The sequence below is a fragment of the Canis lupus genome, chromosome 27 (assembly GCF_048164855.1).
Source record: "Canis lupus baileyi chromosome 27, mCanLup2.hap1, whole genome shotgun sequence".
Lineage (NCBI taxonomy): Eukaryota > Metazoa > Chordata > Mammalia > Carnivora > Canidae > Canis > Canis lupus.
Window position 1 is genome coordinate 35,740,022 of NC_132864.1, and position 18,907 is coordinate 35,758,928.

An 18,907-nucleotide genomic window follows, 5' to 3' on the forward strand; every position below is an offset into this window, starting at 1 on the left:
CCAGTGTCACCTCCCAGAGCAGCCTCCTCCAACCTCCCCCCACTCAGGGTCAGCCTGTCCCTCAGATTCCCATCTTCATAGTCTGTACTTTACAATTACTGAATGGTTTTCTCCCCGTTGTTATTTTTCCCATTGATTTATTTGGGGTCATTTATTGGTAATATTTCCTATTGGTTAGGAATATTTTAATGCAAAACGTACCAATGACAATCAGTGGCAGAATCACACAGGAGCCTATTTTCTCCCCTAACAATACATCTGAGCCACATGGTGGTTCTCCAGATCTTCACCACATCCGTGAGGTCCCAAATCCTCTCCCTTTCTGTTCCACCGTCACTGAGGGTTTGCTCTTCATTCTTGAAGACAACAGATGTCAGGAAGGCTTGAAGCTCCAGGCATCATATTTGGATTTAAGAGCAAGGCACTGCATTAGTCTGTCTCATTCTTTCCCCCAAAAGAGGCAATGTCCGCAGAAAGGACCCCAGACTCGGACACTTCTTTGGGCAAGTGCTGCACCACAGGGTCAATCCTGACCCAGAGGGATGTCAACGTGGCAATGGTCTGGATATTGTATGAATATAGGAGAGAAGCTTGTAGAGACTGTGTGCTGTGTCACCAGAGCAAGGATGTCCACCCTGCTCCCCCACTCCAGAATAAATCTATGAGGCAGGGCCTCTGTCTACCTCACATTGATCCCCAGGACAGAATGTCGCCCAGACCAAAGTGGGTCAGATGAAATCACTGAGTGTTCTCAGATCCCTGTATGTGAAGCAGGAACCACCACCACCCTATTTAGGCCCAGCACCGGGAGTCTGCATCAGTAAGAGGCAGTCTCTGCGTCCTATGTTCTCCCGGCATCCTGTTCTGCACCCCACCAAACACTGACCAAAACCCTAGAGACCTGTGCTTTAAGGCCCCAGGGGCTGTCTCCTCATTAGCTGAGCCTATAGCAATGTCCAAGGAGAATCCGATCTCCACCTGCCTTGTCGAGGGGCTGGCAAGGTCCATGAAGAGAAGAGTAATTTCTGCCCTGAGTTAGCAGGGCAAGAGCAGGGAATCAGGATGTGAGCAGTGGGCTCTCCATCTCCACCTGGACCAGGAACTTCCTGGGTCTCCAGCAGCCAGTGTGGAGCAGCCACCAGGGGGCAGCAGAGATGACCTGGTGAAGCCACCTGCACAGGGGGTGAGCCTGGTATCAGGGTTTCTAACAGGAGGGGGGCTGAGTCACTGGGCCCTGAGACTGAGGGGAAAGGTGCAGGATTTCTGCAGTATAACCTTGGACACTGGTGTGAGTTCTGACCTGTGTCTCTCAGACTCAGGAGTCTCATATATTTGCCTCTGTCACTAGCCCAGCTCCAGGACTTCACGCCTCTCCTGTCAACCCCATTCCTGCTACATCAGTCACTGTCAGACTTTCCTCAAGGTCTGGATCTGTCTCTGGCACTGAGTGAACCCTAGGGACACTGAGGCACAGCATCTATGTCCTGCCCCAGAACTACCCTCATAGTCAGAAAGCTACAACACCTAGAGGACTCCCAAGACCTCTGTGTGCCCTTCGCAAGGGGAGAATTTTGTTGAGGCTTGTTGCCCACACACAGGGATCTGGGTAGGACACTGCACTGCCCTCAGCCTCCTCGTGTCTCCCAGGTGCAAAGGCTACAGAATCCAAGGGAGGAAACCAGACCCCACTAGACACAGGGGTTGAAGCACAGTCCCCCATCTGAGGTTGGGTCTGCAAGGGGCTTCCCATCCACTTCCTTGTCCCTTGGGTCTGAGGACAAGCTCTTCAGGAGGAGCCCCTGAGCCCTGGCTGATTTGCATGGCCAGCAGGTGTCTCCAGCAAGGGGATAAGAGAGGCCTGGGGGGAACCTCTGCCCAGGCTGGGACCTGGGGAGCAGAATCAGGGCGCCTCCACCATGGCCTGGACCCACCTCCTCCTGAGCCTCCTGGCTCTCTGCACAGGTACTGAGCCCTGGTCACTTCCAGGCAAGCAGAAACGTTCTGGGACCAGTCCAAAACTGATCCTGAGTCCAGGAAATGGTGTCTGGAGAGGGTAGGACCCGAATGAAAAGGCTGGAGGAGTGAAGTCTTACCACTTGCTCACTCACTCTGTGAAAGCCTGAGGGGCTGGCCCAACCCAGGGAAAATTAATGTTGTCTCCTTTGTTCAAAGGCTCCATCCACCAGTCATACCCACGGTACCAGGGGTGAGATGAGGGGAGGTAGAAACAGACCCCCAGAGACTTGCTGGATCTGAGGTCAGGCCATGGGGTTCTCTTTGAATTGAGACCTGGAGCTGGGAACCCACCTCTCTTATTCTCTCTTGCAGGTTTTGTGGCCTCCTATGTGCTGTCTCAGCCGCCATCAGCGACTGTGACCCTGAGGCAGACGGCCCGCCTCACCTGTGGGGGAGACAGCATTGGAAGTAAAAGTGTTCAATGGTACCAGCAGAAGCCGGGCCAGCCCCCCGTGCTCATTATCTATGGTGATAGCAGCAGGCCGTCAGGGATCCCTGAGCGATTCTCTGGCGCCAACTCGGGGAACACGGCCACCCTGACCATCAGCGGGGCCCTGGCCGAGGACGAGGCTGACTATTACTGCCAGGTGTGGGACCGCAGTGCTAAGGCTCACAGTGACACAGGCAGATGGGGAAGTGAGACACGAACCCTTTCTCCCATCTATGTCACCCTCTTCTCCACCCTGGGGGCTGGTCACAGAGCAGGAGCTGCTCTTCCCCAGGCCCCATCATCTAAGGTCCCCAGACCCTCCCTTCTACCCAGTCGCCAGCATGTCTGCACTTGAAGGTTCAGGAGAGCATTTACAGCTCGCAGCACTAAGTTGCCCTGGTTCCCTGGGCCTGGGTGTGAACAGGGTCCTGAGGGCCTGGGGAGAAAAAGACACAGGGGCACCTGGGCCAGGGGCCATGCGCCTGCATTTCCATTGCCATCTTTGGCTAATGGTCTTCCAAATGACCAGGCTGAGCGCTCCAGTGTTTCAAGTCAGCTGAGATCCTGAAGCCCTGGGGACCTAGGTGGAGACTTCCCTCCCTGAGTGGACCTATCAGGAGCAGGAGATATTGAGTGTGACCGACACCTCTCTTCTGGCTCACATGGCCCCAACAGCTGCCTGGAGCCCCTGACAGCTCACAAGGGTGCAACTGGTGGGGAGTGCTGTTGGCCCTGAAACCTACTGCCCCAAGATCTGTCCCTTCTCAGAGAACCACAGATGAATGATGTCCCCATGCCTGGAACCTACCCTGCCTCATGCTCCCAGGTCCTGAGAGGTCCCGAGAATGAGATCCCTGCAGAAGGGAGGCCTCACCTAATGGCTCATCTGTGAGTCGCTCTGCTTCTTCCCAACTGATACCCCTTCTCCTTCCAGAGTTTTACACATGCACTTCTCCATCTCAGAGCCTCCTTACTGGATCCCATTCCAGGGTGGCCAGCATCACAGCCACAGTCTTCAGAGAGCTCAGAAGGCCCAGGGATATACCCACAACCTCTCCAGTTCTCTCCTCCAATCCCCAGTGTGCGTGTCCAACCTCCCTGGAGATGAGATTATTTCATCTATTTTATACAGTGAGAAAAGGACCAGACACACCAGGTGCTCTAGGTTGTGACAGACAAATGGAAAGTCAAATCCACCCTGATGGTGACTGGGGGAGAATCGGGACAGTGGCCTCGTCCTACAGAATGGCCAGAAGATATGCAATGACAGGAGACACAAATTGGGTGCGGCCACAGGTCTACCCCACGTCCTGCACAAAAATATCTCTCTATACCCACCTGACCCAAAATATGGACAGAAAGCAATGGTATGAAATGAGTATGATTTGGTATGAAAGCCACCAAGTCCCCCTTGTCCACAGGAGATCCACTCAGATCCACACAAACCACAGTCTGCAAATAAGGGGAATATCAGGTCCTTGCTTCCAAGGACCTAATAATGTACAACTGTTCCGAGACAACCACACATAACTTCTTTCTCCCATAGGGGGATACAAGCTACGGTTCTTCTGCTAGAGATATTGATCTCTGTCTCATCTGGTTTGTCATCCTAAATGTCGAGATTGAGATAGAAATCTTGCTCCTATGAACACACTTGATGTTAGGTGCTGATGGGATGACACAGGTGGAGGAAACAGAAACATCTGATGACAATGTAGCCAGGTGTATTCCTTCCATAGAAGGAGGAACACTGGATCCTTCTGTCCTGCTCATCTCTGCCACTACCCTGTGCTCAGAGGGGGTCTGTAACTACTCTCCTCACCACGAACCCCACGAGCCCCTTCCTTCCGAAAACACCTGAGCTAGTGATCATCCCATCAACTGGGCAGGACTACAGCTTCCTTCAGGAATTCTGGTCCATTATCGGACTTGCTGAACTGGAATGCGGTGCAGTCATGACTTTATCACAAACACAGGAAGCCCCAGGGGATCCCTTGAATCCATACAAACCCTTCCTGCCCTAGATGTCTAGAGACACCAGTTCCCCTATGACAGCAAAACTCACCCCAGCCATCGCCCTCACTTCTCCTGACTCATTCTAGGAAGAGCTGAGAGGAGACCGGGTACACTCGGTGCCCCCAGAGCTGGGCAGGTAGTGATCCCTGAGTCATCGCCCAGTCGCAGACCACACTCATGTAGCAGGACACAGACTCTATTTTTTTTTCGTTTAAAAGATTTTCTTTATTTATTCATGAGAGACACAGAGAGAGAGGCACAGACATAGGAAGGTGAGAAGCAGGCTACTGTCGGGGAGCTCAATGCGGAACTTGATCCCAGGCCCCCAGAATCACGACCTGAGACAAAGGTAGATGCTCAGTTACTGAGTCACCCAGGCACCTGACAGAAACTATTCCTGAACCATTCTTTGCCACATCACTACTGGCTACAAACTGAATGAAGCTCAGGGGACCAGAGCAGGACAGTTAAGTCCCATGTCACAGGGGCCCAGTAGAGCCTAAGGAGATAAGCAGAGGAAGTGAGAAATTCCATGGAGTCTGGACCCCCACCCTGTGAATCTCAATGAGGGCAGTCTCCAGAGGAGGCGGGCTCCCCAAGATGTAGATGCAAGTGGAGCATTCTGGAGGGGGGACGTACATCAGTAGGTGGAACAGCTCTGGGGAAGCCTGTGTCCTGGTCCATCAAGAAGCACAATCAGAGCAGCTTCATCCTGTTCCCCAGCTGCTCCCAGCACAGGTGACAGGACCCCAGGGAGACACATTGTGAGGCACCAGGGCCCAGCGGTCCTTCCCAACAGACTCCATGGGACTCCTTCCCAACAGACTTTGTCCACCTGCCCCCCTCCCTCAGGCTGGACAGTCACTTCTGGCTTAGCCTCCCTGTCTCCCTCAGGTTCTGTCTCCTCTTCTCACCTTCAGGCCCTCTGCTCCCCTCACCTGACGCTGACCTTCCCTTGTCTTGTCCCTTGCTGGGTGAACATTGGTGTGCAGGGGTCATTTCATTTCATTAAATTTCTGTCTTTGGGGTAAATACCCTGTAGTGCCATGGCTGCATCCTAGGTTGGCACTATTCTCACTTTTTCAGGAGACTCATTTTAGACATAAGGACACCTACAGCCTGAAAATCAAAGGTTGGAGAACGATTTACCATTCAAATGTTCCTCAAAAGAAAGCAGGGGTAGCCATCCTTATATCAGATAAACTAAAATTTATCCCGAAGACTGTAGTGAGAGATGAAGAGGGACACTCTATCATACTTAAAGGATCTATCCAACAAGAGGACTTAACAATCCTCAATATATATGCCCCGAATGTGGGAGCTGCCAAATATATCAATCAATTAATTACCAAAGTTAAGACATACTTAGACAATAATACACTTATACTAGGTGGCTTCAATCTAGCGTTTTCTACACTTGATAGGTCTTCTAAGGACAACATTTCCAAAGAAAGAAGAGCTTTAAATGATACACTGGATCAGATGGATTTCACAGATATCTACAGAACTTTATATCTAAAGGCAACTGAATACACATTCTTCTCAAGTGCACATGGAACTTTCTCCAGAATAGACCACATACTGGGTCACAAATTGGGTCTGAACCGATACCAAAAGGTTGGGATCGTCCTCTGCATATCCTCAGACCATAATGCCTTGAAAATAGAACGAAATCACAACAAGAAGTTTGGAAGGACCTCAAACACGTGGAGGTAAGTACCATCCTGCTAAAAGATGAAAGGGTCAACCAGGAAATTAAGGAAGAATTAAAAAGATTCGTGGAAACTAATGAGAATGAAGATACAACCGTTCAAAATCTGTGGGATGCAGCAAAAGCAGTCCTCAGGGGAAAATACATCGCAAAACAAGCATCCATTCAAAAATTGGAAAGAACTCAAAGACAAAACGAAACTTGCACCTAAAGGAGCTGGAGAAAAAGCAGCAAATAGATCCTACACCCAGCAGAAGAAGAGAATTAATAAAGATTCCAGCAGAACTCAATAAAATCGAGACCAGAAGAACTGTGGAACAGATCACCAAACCAGGCGTTTGTTCTTTGAAAGAATTAATAAGATAGATAAACCATTAGCCAGCCTTATTAAAAAGAAGAGAAAAAGATGCAAATTAATAAAATCATGAATGAGAAAGGAGAGATCACTACCAACACAAACGAGATACAAATGATCTTAAAAACTTATTATAAGCAGCTATACACCAGTAAATTAGGCAATCTAGAAGAAATGGACACATTTTTGGAAAACCAAAAACTACCAAAACTGGAAATGGAAGAAATAGAAAACCTGAACAGGCCAATAACCAGGGAGGAAATTGAAGCAGTCATCAAAAACCTCCCAGTCACAAAAGTCCAGGGCCAGATGGCTTCCCCGGGGAATTCTATCAAATGTTTAAAGAAGAAACCATACCTATTCTACTAAAGCTGTTTGGAAAGATAGAAAGAGATGGAGTACTTCCAAATTCGTTCTATGAGGCCAGCATCACCTTAATTCCAGAACCAAAGATGCCACCAAAAAGGAGAATTATAGACCAATATCCCTGATGAAAACGGATGCAAAATTCTCAATAAGATACTAGCCAATAGGATCCAACAATACATTCAGAAGATTATTCGCCATGACCAAGTGGGATTTATCCCCGGGATGTAAAGCTGGTTCAACACTTGTAAAACAATCAATGTGATTGATCATATCAGCAAAAGAAAAAAACAAGAACCATGTAACATGTTCTTTATCCCATCATCTGTTGTTGGACATTTTGGCTCCTTTCAGTTTGACTGTTGTGGACATTTGTGATAAGAACATTAAGGTGCAGCTATCCAGTCATTTCTCCACATCTCTATCTTTGGGGAATATACCCAGTGGTGTTAATTGCTAGATCTTAGGCTATCTCTAATCTTCCTGAAGAACCACAATATTGATTCCCAGAGTTGGTGTGTCAGGTTCCATTCCCACCAACAGTAAAGAGGGATCTCCTTTCTCCACATCCGTGCCAATATTTGTTGTTTCCCATCTGGTTAATTTTAGCAATTCTAACGGATGATATCACATTGTGGTTCTGATTTGTATTTCCCTGATGACAGGTGAGGTGGAGCATTTTTTATTACCTGAGTTTTGGCTAAATGTAGGTCTTTTTGGAGAAAAATCAGTTCATATCTTTTGCCCGTTTCTTGGCTGCACGTTTGTTTTTGGGTCTTGTGTTTGATGAGGTTTTTATAGTTCTTCCATACAAGCCCTTTATCTGGTATGCCATTTGCAAATATCTTATCCCTCTCTATCAGTTATGTTTTGGTTTGCTGTGACAACAAACCAAGTAGTCTTTGTTGACTATTTGCTTTGCTGTGCAGATGCTATGTATCTTGAAGAAGGCCCAATAGTTTATTACTGTTTTGTTTCCCTCCCTTCAAGAAACGTGAATTGCAAGAAATCGTTGTCTGCGTTCTCCTCTAAGATTTTGATGGATTCCTGTCTCACATTTAGATGTTTCATCCATGTTGAGTTTATCTTTGTGTATGGTGTAAAAGAATGGTCTAGTTTCATTCTTCTGCATGTGGTTGTTCAACACTTGCAACATCATTTGTGAGACTGTCTTTTTCCTTTGAACATTCTGTCCTTTTTTGTCAAAGCTTAGCTGACTATACAGTTAAGAGGATTTTCTGGGTTCTCTATTCTGTTACTTTGTTCTACATGTGTGTTTCTGGGCCATGATCATGCTGTCTTGATGATCAAAGTTTTGTAGTAGAGTTTGAAGAGAGGCATTGTGATGCCACACCTTTGATTTTCTTTTTCAACGTACCTCTGGTTATTCAAGGTTTTTCTAGTTCTACACAAATCTTAGGATTATTTGTTCTAACTCTGTGGGGAAAAAGGTCCATGGCATTATGACAGGGATTGCAATGAATGTGTAGATTCCTCTGGGTAGCATAGACATTTTAACAATATGCATTCTTCCAATCCATGAGCATGGAATGTTTTCCATCTCCTTGTGAATTCATCAATGTCTTTCATAAGTGTTCTGTAGTTTTAAGGTACAGATCCCTTATCTCTTAGGTTAGGTTTATTCCTAGGTATCTTATTGGTTTTGGTGCAATTGAAATAAAGGGTCCCAGGATTGAGCCCTGTATCTCACTACTTGCTCAGCAAAGAGACTGCTTCTCACTTTCTTGCTGCCCCTCCCCTAACTCATGCTCTCTCGTTCTCTCACTGTCTCCCTCTCACTTCCTCTCTCAAGTAAATAAATAAAATCTTAGAAAGAAAAGAAATACAAATGGAATTTGCCTTGTTTTTCCAGCTTTATTTAGATCTACATATATAATATTGTGTGAGTTGAAGGTATGCAACATGATGTGATACACATATATGTGGTAACACGATGACTCCAAATATGATTAGTTAAACCATCCATCACTATATACACTTGACTTTCTGTTCTGTGTCTGTGTGGTGAGAACATCCAAGATCTACTGTTTTCACAACTTTCAAGGACACAATACAGTATTGTTACCTATAGCCACCAAGCTGCACATTACATCCCAATAACTTACTCATCTTATAACTGGAAGCCTGTACTCTTTGATCAGCATGTTGTCATTTCTCCCACCCTCTGACCCTGGGAATTATCCATCTACTCTCTGTTGTTATGAATTCAGCCCTTTTAGATTCTACATACAAGTGAGATCATAGAGTATTGATTTTCTGTCTCACTACTTTTACTTAATATATTGCCCTCCAACTTCATCCAAGCTGTCACAAATGGCAAGGTTCCCATTTTCTTTTAGAGCTAAATAATATTCCTCTGTGTGTGTGTGTGTGTTTGGGTGTGTGTGTATGTCAATTGCTTTATCCATTCATCTATGGATGTACACTTAGGTTGTGTTCTTGTCTTGGTGATTATGAATGATGGTACAATGAACATAGGGATGCAGATATATCTTCGAGATATGATTTCATTTCTTTGGATTTATATGTAGAAATGGGATAACTGGATCATATTGTGGTTCTGTTTTTATATTATTGAGGAACCTGCATGAGTTTTCCATACCGTCTGCACCAATTTATGTTAGATTAGGATTTGCACATGCTGAATCTCCATTGCCCAGCCACTACCAGATGAATGAACATAGGTTAAATGTGGGTTGATAGGGTTAGAAATGAATAGGATGGCGAGGTTTTTGCAGTCTCTACTATCTTGCCCCTGGGGTTACATAACATGCCCATTTACGTTGTGGTCTACAAACAACTTGCTGACTACATCAGTGACCTGAGAGTAGAGCTGTGTGCAGTGTCCACCTCCACTGAAGAAGACATTTTCCATGGCATGAAACAGTAAACACACAACACAAGTGCTTGGTTTCCGGTAACAATTTCTTGGATTTAGAGAAAAGAAACCTTTCAGGGAAACCATAATGCAAAAGGAAATCTGACACTTTCTCAGCTCCTTAGGCCTCAGTGAGGAAGGGACTCAACAAGATCCAAGGTCATGGTGATCTTCAGGGAAATTCACATCAGGAAAAGCTGGTCCTACCCAGGGGAAAAGCAAGTTATTGACCAAGCAGTGCTGGAAAGTTCCAGGGGAACTCTCATTGTGCTTTCAAAACTAAGACATGGCCTATGTTTAATGCTCCAGAAATTTCTCTCTCCTGTTACAAAAGCAAGTGACTACTACTGGGGCTTTACAGAACAGCTGGTCCAACAGAAATTAAATTCAAAACACATACGTAGGTAAACGTTTGCCTGTACCTTCATTTTATTTTTTTTTATTGGTGTTCAATTTACTAACATACAGAATAACACCCAGTGCCCGTCACCCATTCACTCCCACCCCCTTTTAAAAAGGAAAAAAATGAGTAGAATTTGTTTTCATAACATATTCTGTTATGTTTAATACTTGAAAATATGACCACTTCAATATGAATTAAATATTAAATGATTGATGTATTTTACCTTATTTGTATGCTATTTTTATGCTAAGTCTATGAAATCTGGTGGGTCCTTAGGAACTATAGCTCATCTCTATTGGGACTACCCACATTTCATGCTCAGCATCTATCTACAGCTTCTGATGCACAGTGGATAGGGTAGGTTTATTGCATGATGTTTCCTAAGGGTAAATATCCTCGCAGTATAGACTCACAGCCAAAAAGCTGTTTTATCCAGGAACACACTGTCTCCAACATCATGAAGATCTCAGCACCCTTCCAAACAGACTCAGAGAGGACAAACACTGGAAGAAAGAAGGGAAGGTCATGACAGGAGAGGCCCAAGATGGTTGGGATAAGGGAAAAAGGAGCATGGTAAGAGGACAGGGCAGGGACGGATGGTAACTCAGGCTCTGGGTTGTGTCTTGCATTGGAAACGACTTGCTCATCATTTGGTGAGGTTGAGAAAATCATTCTGTCAATGTTAGTTTCCTCATTTAAACAACCAATGGAACGTTTGTGCCTTAATCATGCAGATGTTGTTGTTTTTTTTAAATTCTCAATGAGGTGGAACATATAAACACTCACCAAGGGTCTAGCATCTATTGAGGACTCAAAAGTAGTCATTCTGTGGCACTAGCAACACATGTAGGGTGACATCCTGGGGTCACCAGAGGGAACTGTGAGTCTTGTTTTGGGACCCTAAGAAGTCCAAATCCCGTGGGCTATGCTCAAGTGCAAAGAGTGTGACTTCTGCTTCCTGTAAAGATACTTGTGTAAAATCAACTCTCCACTCTTGAAACTCACACCTGGTCCTTATTCTGACCTCAGGAAATTACCAGCGTGAGGCTCTTGGGCACAGGGTTCAGACAAGTACTTATTTAGACAGACACACTGAAGAACGGAGAATAGATTTGCATCTTATGCTCCTCCTTCACTGAACTGCAAAAAGAGGATAAGATGGGAGTTGGAGAGGACATACCCAGGTGAGAAGTCTCAGAGCAGAACTCTTGAAGCCTCTCCCCATCATGGACTGGGTTCCTTTTTACATCCTGCCCTTCATTTTCTCTACAGGTCACGATTCCCCCTCCCTGACATTTCCCTCCAAGCATGGTGCCCTTGGACCTCTGTCCAGTATCTGGTACATTCAACATCATTCTTGTCGTTTGTGTTTTCAGGTTTCAGTGCATTGCCCATGCTGACCCACCCTCAAATGCATCTGCCTCCCTGGAAGAGTCGGTCAAGCTCACCTGCACTTTGAGCAGTGAGCACAGCAATTACATTGTTCAATGGTATCAACAACAACCAGGGAAGGCCCCTCGGTATCTGATGTATGTCAGGAGTGATGGAAGCTAAAACAGGGGGGACCGGATCCCCAGTCGCTTCTCAGGCTCCAGCTCTGGGGCTGACCGCTATTTAACCATCTCCAACATCAAGTCTGAAGATGAGGATGACTATTATTACTGTGGTGCAGACTATACAATCAGTGGCCAATACGGTTAAGCCACAGTGACACAGACAAATAGGGAAGTGAGGACAAAACCTCTCACCCTCACTCTTTTCTTCCCTGTGGGGATTCAGGGGAGCTGCTGCCTGTCCCTCTCCAGGGCCCTGAGACCTTTGACTCTTCTTGCAACCCCTGCCATCCTGTACCTCAGTTCCAAGACTCAGGTCAAAAGTTAGGTCATTTTGACACTGAACATTCTCTTTCCTCTCCATAATGCTTGAAAAGATCAGAACTATCCAGGCAAGAATTTGAGTCTAAGGGGGACATATGAGCTGAGGACCCCATAAGCCGTCAGACCCAGTGCATACATGATGGGTCCCTGTTCAAGGAATGGACAGAGATCTCAGGGTTCTGGTGTTGATCGAGGAGGTGGATTCAGTGAATATCTTCACTGTGTCTTCATCATGAAGTATAATAGGACCCCTGCTAGTGTTGAATATTCAAAAGGACCAAGAGAACTGAGCAGGTCAGTGGTCCTGCCCCCGGAGCCTCCAGGCCCTGCATATGGAGAGCTCCGGAGTTACTGCAGGAGCTGAATCCTGGGCTCCCGAGCTGGCCGCTGCCACTGTGGTTGTTCCTCCTGGGGCCTCACGGGGTAACCAACCCCCACTGAGCCCTGCACCAGGCAGGGGGCAGAGCAGCTCCTCCAAGTTCTAACACCTGAAAATCAGCACAACAGGCCCCTCCGCCAGAAGACCAGTTAGACGGACAAGTTCCAGGGGAAGTCAAGAGACTTAAAGTATACAAAATCAGAAGACACTACCCCATGGCTTTTTTTGTTTGTTTTGTTTTGCTTTGATTTGCTTTTTCCTTTGTTTGCTTCCCCCACCCGTTTTTCCCCTTTCTTTCTTTTGCTTTCTCTTTTTCATCTCTTTTTTTTTGTTCTTTTCTTCCTTTTTTCTTTTTTCTTTTTCTCTTTTCTTTCCTTCTTTCTCTCCTCTATTTCCCCTTTTCCCAATAAAACCTGTTTTTGGCCACTCTGCACTGAGCAAAATGACTAAAAGGAGAACCTTACCACAAAAGAAAGAATTAGAAACAGTCCTCTCTACCACAGAATTACAAAATCTGGATTACAATTCAATGTCAGAAAGCCAATTCAGAAGCACTATTATACAGCTAATGGTGGCTCTAGAAAAAAGCATAAAGGACTCAAGAGACTTCATGACTGCAGAATTTATATCCAATCAGGCAGAAATTAAAAATCAATTGAATGAGTTGCAATCCAAACTAGAACTCCTAACGATGAGGGTTAACGAGGTGGAAGAACGAGTGAGTGACATAGAAGATAAGTAGATGGCAAAGAGGAAAACTGAGGAAAAAGAGACAGCCAATTAAAAGATCATGAAGACAGATTAAGGAAAATAAACGACAGCCTGAGGAAGAAAAACCTACATTTAATTGGGGTTCCCAAGGGTGCCGAAAGGGACACAGGGTCAGAATATGTATTTGAACACATCATAGCTGAAAACTTTCCTAATCTGGGAAGGGAAACAGGCATTCAGATCCAGGAAATAGAGAGATCCCCCCAAAAATCAATAAAAACCATTCAACATCTTGACATTTAATAGTTAAGCTTGCAAATTCCAAAGATAAAGAGAAGATCCTTAAAGCAGCAAGAGACAAGAAATCCCTGACTTTTATGGGAAGGAATATTAGGGTAACAGCAGACCTTTCGACAGAGACCTGGCAGGCCAGAAAGGGCTGGCAGGATATATTCAGGGTCCTAAATGAGAAGAACATGCAACCAAGAATACTTTTTCCAGCAAGGCTCTCATTCAAAACGGAAGGAGAGGTAAAGAGCTTCCAAGACAGGCAGGAACTGGAAAATATGTGACCTCCAAATGAACTCTGCGAGAAATTTTAAGGGGACTCTTAAAATTCCCCTTTAAGAAGAAGCTCAGTGGAACAATCGACAAAAACAAGGACTGAATAGATATCATGATGACACTAAACTCATACCTTTCAATAGTAACTCTGAACGTGAAAGGGCTTAATGACCCCATCAAAAGGCACAAGGTTACAGACTGGATAAAAAAGCAGGACCCATCTATTTGCTGTCTACAAGAGACTCATTTTAGACAGAAGGACACCTACAGCCTGAAAATCAAAGGTTGGAGAACCATTTACCATTCAAATGGTCCTCAAAAGAAAGCAGGGGTAGCCATCCTTATATCAGAAAAACTAATATTTACCCAAAGCCTGTAGTGAGAGATGAAGAGGGACACTATCTCATACTTAAAGGATCTATCCAACAAGAGGAGTTAACAATCCGCAATATATATGCCCCGAATGTGGGAGCTGCCAAATATTTAAACCAATTAATAACCAAAGTGAAGAAATACTTAGAGAATAATACACTCATACTTGGTGACTTCAATCTAGCTCATTCTACCCTCGATAGGTCTTCTAAACAAAACATCTCCAAAGAAACGAGAGCTTTAAATGATACACTGGACCAGATGGATTTCACAGATATCTACAGAACTTTACATCAAAAGGCAACTGAATACACATTCTTCTCAAGTGCACATGGAACATTCTCCAGAACAGACCACATACTGGGTCACAAATTGGGTCTGAACCGATACCAAAAGATGGGGATCGTCCTCTGCATATTCTCAGACCATAATGCCTTGAAATGAGAACTAAATTACAATAAGAAGTTTGGAAGGACCTCAAACACATGGAGGTTAAGGATCATCCTGCTAAAAGATGAAAGGGTCAACCAGGAAATTAAGGAAGAATTAAAAAGATTCATGGAAACTAATGAGAATGAAGATACAACCGTTCAAAATCTTTGGGATGCAGCAAAAGCAGTCCTAAGGGGGAAATATATCGCAATACAAGCATCCATTCAAAAACTGGAAAGAACTCAAATACAAAAGCTAACCTTACACATAAAGGAGCTAGAGAAAAAACAGCAGATGGACACCGTGCCCAGCAGAAGAAGAGAGTTAATTAAAATTCGAGCAGAACTCAACAAAATCGAGACCAGAAGATCCGTGGAACAGATCAAGAGAACCAGGAGTTGGTTCTTTGAAAGAATTAATAAGATAGATAAACCATTAGCCAACCTTATTAAAAAGAAGAGAGAGGAGACTCAAATTAATAAAATCATGAATGAGAAAGGAGAGATCACTACCAACCTCACGAAATACAAATAATTTTAAAAACATATTATGAACAGCTATACGCCAATAAATTAGGCAATCTAGAAGAAATGGACGCATTCCTGGAAAGCCAGAAACTACCAAAACTGGAACAGGAAGACATAGAAAACATGAACAGGCCAATAACCAGGGAGGAAAATGAAGCAGTCATCAAAAACCTCCCAAGACACAAGAGTACAAGGCCAGATGGCTTCTCAGGGGAATTCTATCAAATGTTTAAAGAAGAAACCATACCTATTCTACTAAAGCTGTTTGCAAAGACAGAAAGAGATGGTGTACTTCCAAATTCATTCTATGAGGCAGCATCACCTTAATTCCAAAACCAGACAAAGACCCCACCAAAAATGAGAATTACAGATCAATATCCCTGATGAACATGGATGCAAAAATTCTCAACAAGATACTAGCCAATAGGATCCAACAGTATATTAAAATAATTATTCACCATTAACAAGTAGGATTTATCCCCAGGACACAAGGCTGGTTCAACACTCGTAAAAAAATCAATGTGATTCCTCATATCAGCAAGAGAAAAACCAAGAACCATATGATCCTCTCATTAGATGCAGAGAAAGCATTTGACAAAATACAGCATCCATTCCTGATCAAAACTCTTCAGAGTGTAGGGATAGAGGGAATATTCCTCGACATCTTAAAAGCCATCTACGAAAAGCCCACAGCAAATATCATTCTCAATGGGGAAGCACTGGGAGCCTTTCCCCTCAGATCAGGAACAAGACAGGGATGTCCACTCTCACCACTGCTATTCAACATAGTACTGGCAGTCCTAGCCTCAGCAATCAGGCAACAAAAAGACATTAAAGGCATTCAAATTGGCAAAGAAGAAGTCAAACTCTCCCTCTTGGCCAATGACATGATACTCTACATAGAAAACCCAAAAACCTCCACCCCAAAATTGCTAGAACTCATACAGCAATTTGGTAGCATGGCAGGATACAAAATCAATACTGAGAACTGAGTGGCATTTCTATACACTAACAATGAGACTGAAGAAAGAGAAATTAAGGAGTCAATGCCATTTACAATTCCACCCAAAAGCATAAGATACCTAGGAAAAAACCTAACCAAAGAGATAAAGGATCTATACCCTAAAAACAATAGAACACTTCTGAAAGAAATTGAAGAGGACACAAAGAGATGGAAAAATATTCCATGTTCATGGATTGGCAGAATTAACATTGTGAAAATGTCAATGTTACCCAGGCATTTTACACGTTTAATGGAATCCCTATCAAAATACCATGGACTTTCTTCAGAGACTTAGAACAAATTATTTTAAGATTTGTGTGGAATCAGAAAAGACCCCGAATAGCCAGGGGAATTTTAAAAACGAAAACCATAGCTGGGGGCACCACAATGCCAGATTTCAGGTTGTACTACAAAGCTGTGCTCATCAAGACAGTGTGGTACTGGCACAAAAACAGACACATAGATAAGTGGAACAGAATAGAGAACCCAGAAGTGGACCCTGAACTTTATGGGCAACTAATATTCGATAAAGGAGGAAAGACTATCCATTGGAAGAAAGACAGTCTCTTCAATAAATGGTGCTGAGAAAATTGGACATCCACATGCAGAAGAATGAAACTAGACCACTCTCTTTCACCATTCACAAAGATAAACTCAAAATGGATGAAAGATCTAAATGTGAGACAAGATTCCATCAAAATCCTAGAGAAGAACACAGGAAACTCCCTTTTTGAACTTGGCCATAGTAGCTTCTTGAAGATACATCCACGAAGGCAAAAGAAACAAAAGCAAAAATGAACTATTGGGACTTCATCAAGATAAGAAGCTTTTGCACAGCAAAGGATACAGTCAACAAAACTAAAAGACAACCTACAGAATGGGAGAAGATATTTGCAAATGACATATCGGATAAAGGGCTAGTTTCCAAGATCTATAAAGAACTTATTAAACTCAACACCAAAGAAACAAAGAATCCAATCATGAAATGGGCAAAAAACATGAAGAGAAATCTCACAGACGAAGACATAGACATGGCCAACATGCATATGAGAAAATGCTCTGCATCACTTGCCATCAGGGAAATACAAATCAAAACCACATGAGATACCACCTCACACCGGTGAGAATGGGGCAAATTAACAAGGCAGGAAACAACAAATGTTGGAGAGGATGCGGAGAAAAGGGAACCCTCTTACACTGTTGGTGGGAATGTGAAATGGTGCAGCCACTCTGGAAAACTGTGTGGAGGTTCCTCAAAGAGTTAAAAATAGACCTGCCCTACGACCCAGCAATTGCACTGTTGGGGATTTACCCCAAAGATTCAGATGCAATGAAATGCCGGGACACCTGCACCCCGATGTTTATAGCAGCAATGGCCACGATAGCCAAACTGTGGAAGGAGCCTCGGTGTCCAACAAAAGATGAATGGATAAAGAAGATGTGGTTTATGTATACAATGGAATATTACTCAGCTATTAGAAATGACAAATACCCACCATTTGCTTCAACGTGGATGGAACTGGAGGGTATTATGCTGAGTGAAGTAAGTCAGTCGGAGAAGGACAAACATTATATGTTCTCATTCATTTGGGGAATATAAATAATAGTGAAAGGGAATATAAGGGAAGGGAGAAGAAATGTGTGGGAAATATCAGAAAAGGAGACAGAACGTAATGACTGCTAACTCTGGGAAACGAACTAGGGGTGGTAGAAGGGGAGGAGGGCGGGGGGTGGGAGTGAGTGGGTGACGGGCACTGGGGGTTATTCTGTATGTTAGTAAATTGAACACCAATAAAAAATAAATTAAAAAAGGAACCCCCCCCCAAAAAAAAGAAAGGGAGACAGAAGAAAGACTCCTAACTCTGGGAAATGAACTAGGGGTGGTGGAAGGGGAGGAGGGTGGGGGTTGGGGCTGAATGGGTGACAGGCACAGAGGGGAGCACTTGACGGGATGAGCACTGGGTGTTATTCTGTATGTTGGTAAATTGAACACCAATAAAAAATAAATTTATTAAAAAAAAAAAACAAAAGGACCAAGAATCTTGAGCCTATGATGGGTGCAAAGCTGAGACCTGATTAGGAAAATAATGTGTATGTTAGGATGTCTGTGGCAGGACCAACATGGAACATGGCTTGGGTTTCTCCATCTATAGTTGACTCTTAACTTCTGGTGCCAGGATGTAGTCCATAAGCTGCCTACAGGACTTATCCAGGTTCTCCCCAGGACCAGATCCACTGGGCATGGAAAGGGGAGCACTACAGTGATAAATATATTAACTCCTTTGAATCTCAACCCAGTGAATGATTCACCTCTAATGTTGTTGGGGGGGGGGGGCAAGTTTACTGGATATATAGGTTTCCTCTATACTTTTTAAGCATTTAAAAAACAAGCATCTCATATACACCCACACTTTTGGGTTAACACTGAGCAGCTGTATAGATCAAGGTAACCCTCTTCCCTGGGCACTGACTTGAGCAGGGTTGGGAGAGATTTTGATGTTGGACCACAGAGTGTCAGGTTGGGTACTCCTAGTGATGGATCTCGGAGATGGGAAAATCCAAGAGCTGCCCATAAACAGGACAAATCCCAAGTAGGTAGGAAGACAGAAGGTGGAGTCTTCCTGAGAGAGAGAGTGGGCAGAGAGGCAGGAGGATGGGGAGGATAGGGGAACATCACGTGTCAGAACTTCAGTTTCTCTTTTCAGCTAGTGGTTGGCTGGAATCACAAAGGATCACAGGAATATCCTACTCACTTCAGTAAAGGGTTATTCTCTACCAAGTGTTTCCAAAAGGCCTCCCACAGGTCCCTTTAGTGGAGATTTTTCTCCAACACTATATTTTTCAGG

General features: G+C 44.3%; 1 protein-coding gene across 3 annotated transcripts in view; it reads left to right on the top strand.

The window, feature by feature from the left end:
* The first annotated feature begins 1,808 nt into the window (after window positions 1–1,808).
* LOC140619641 (immunoglobulin lambda-1 light chain-like) overlaps window positions 1,809–18,907 on the top strand; it is a 222,599-nt gene continuing 205,500 nt past the window's right edge. For all 3 annotated transcript variants that reach the window (XM_072803384.1, XM_072803385.1, XM_072803383.1), the window contains exons 1-2: window positions 1,809–1,962; window positions 2,329–2,603. In XM_072803384.1, coding sequence (XP_072659485.1) covers window positions 1,917–1,962; window positions 2,329–2,603 — 321 coding nt within the window. In that variant the 5' untranslated portion in view covers window positions 1,809–1,916. The remainder of the gene's footprint in view (window positions 1,963–2,328; window positions 2,604–18,907) is intronic.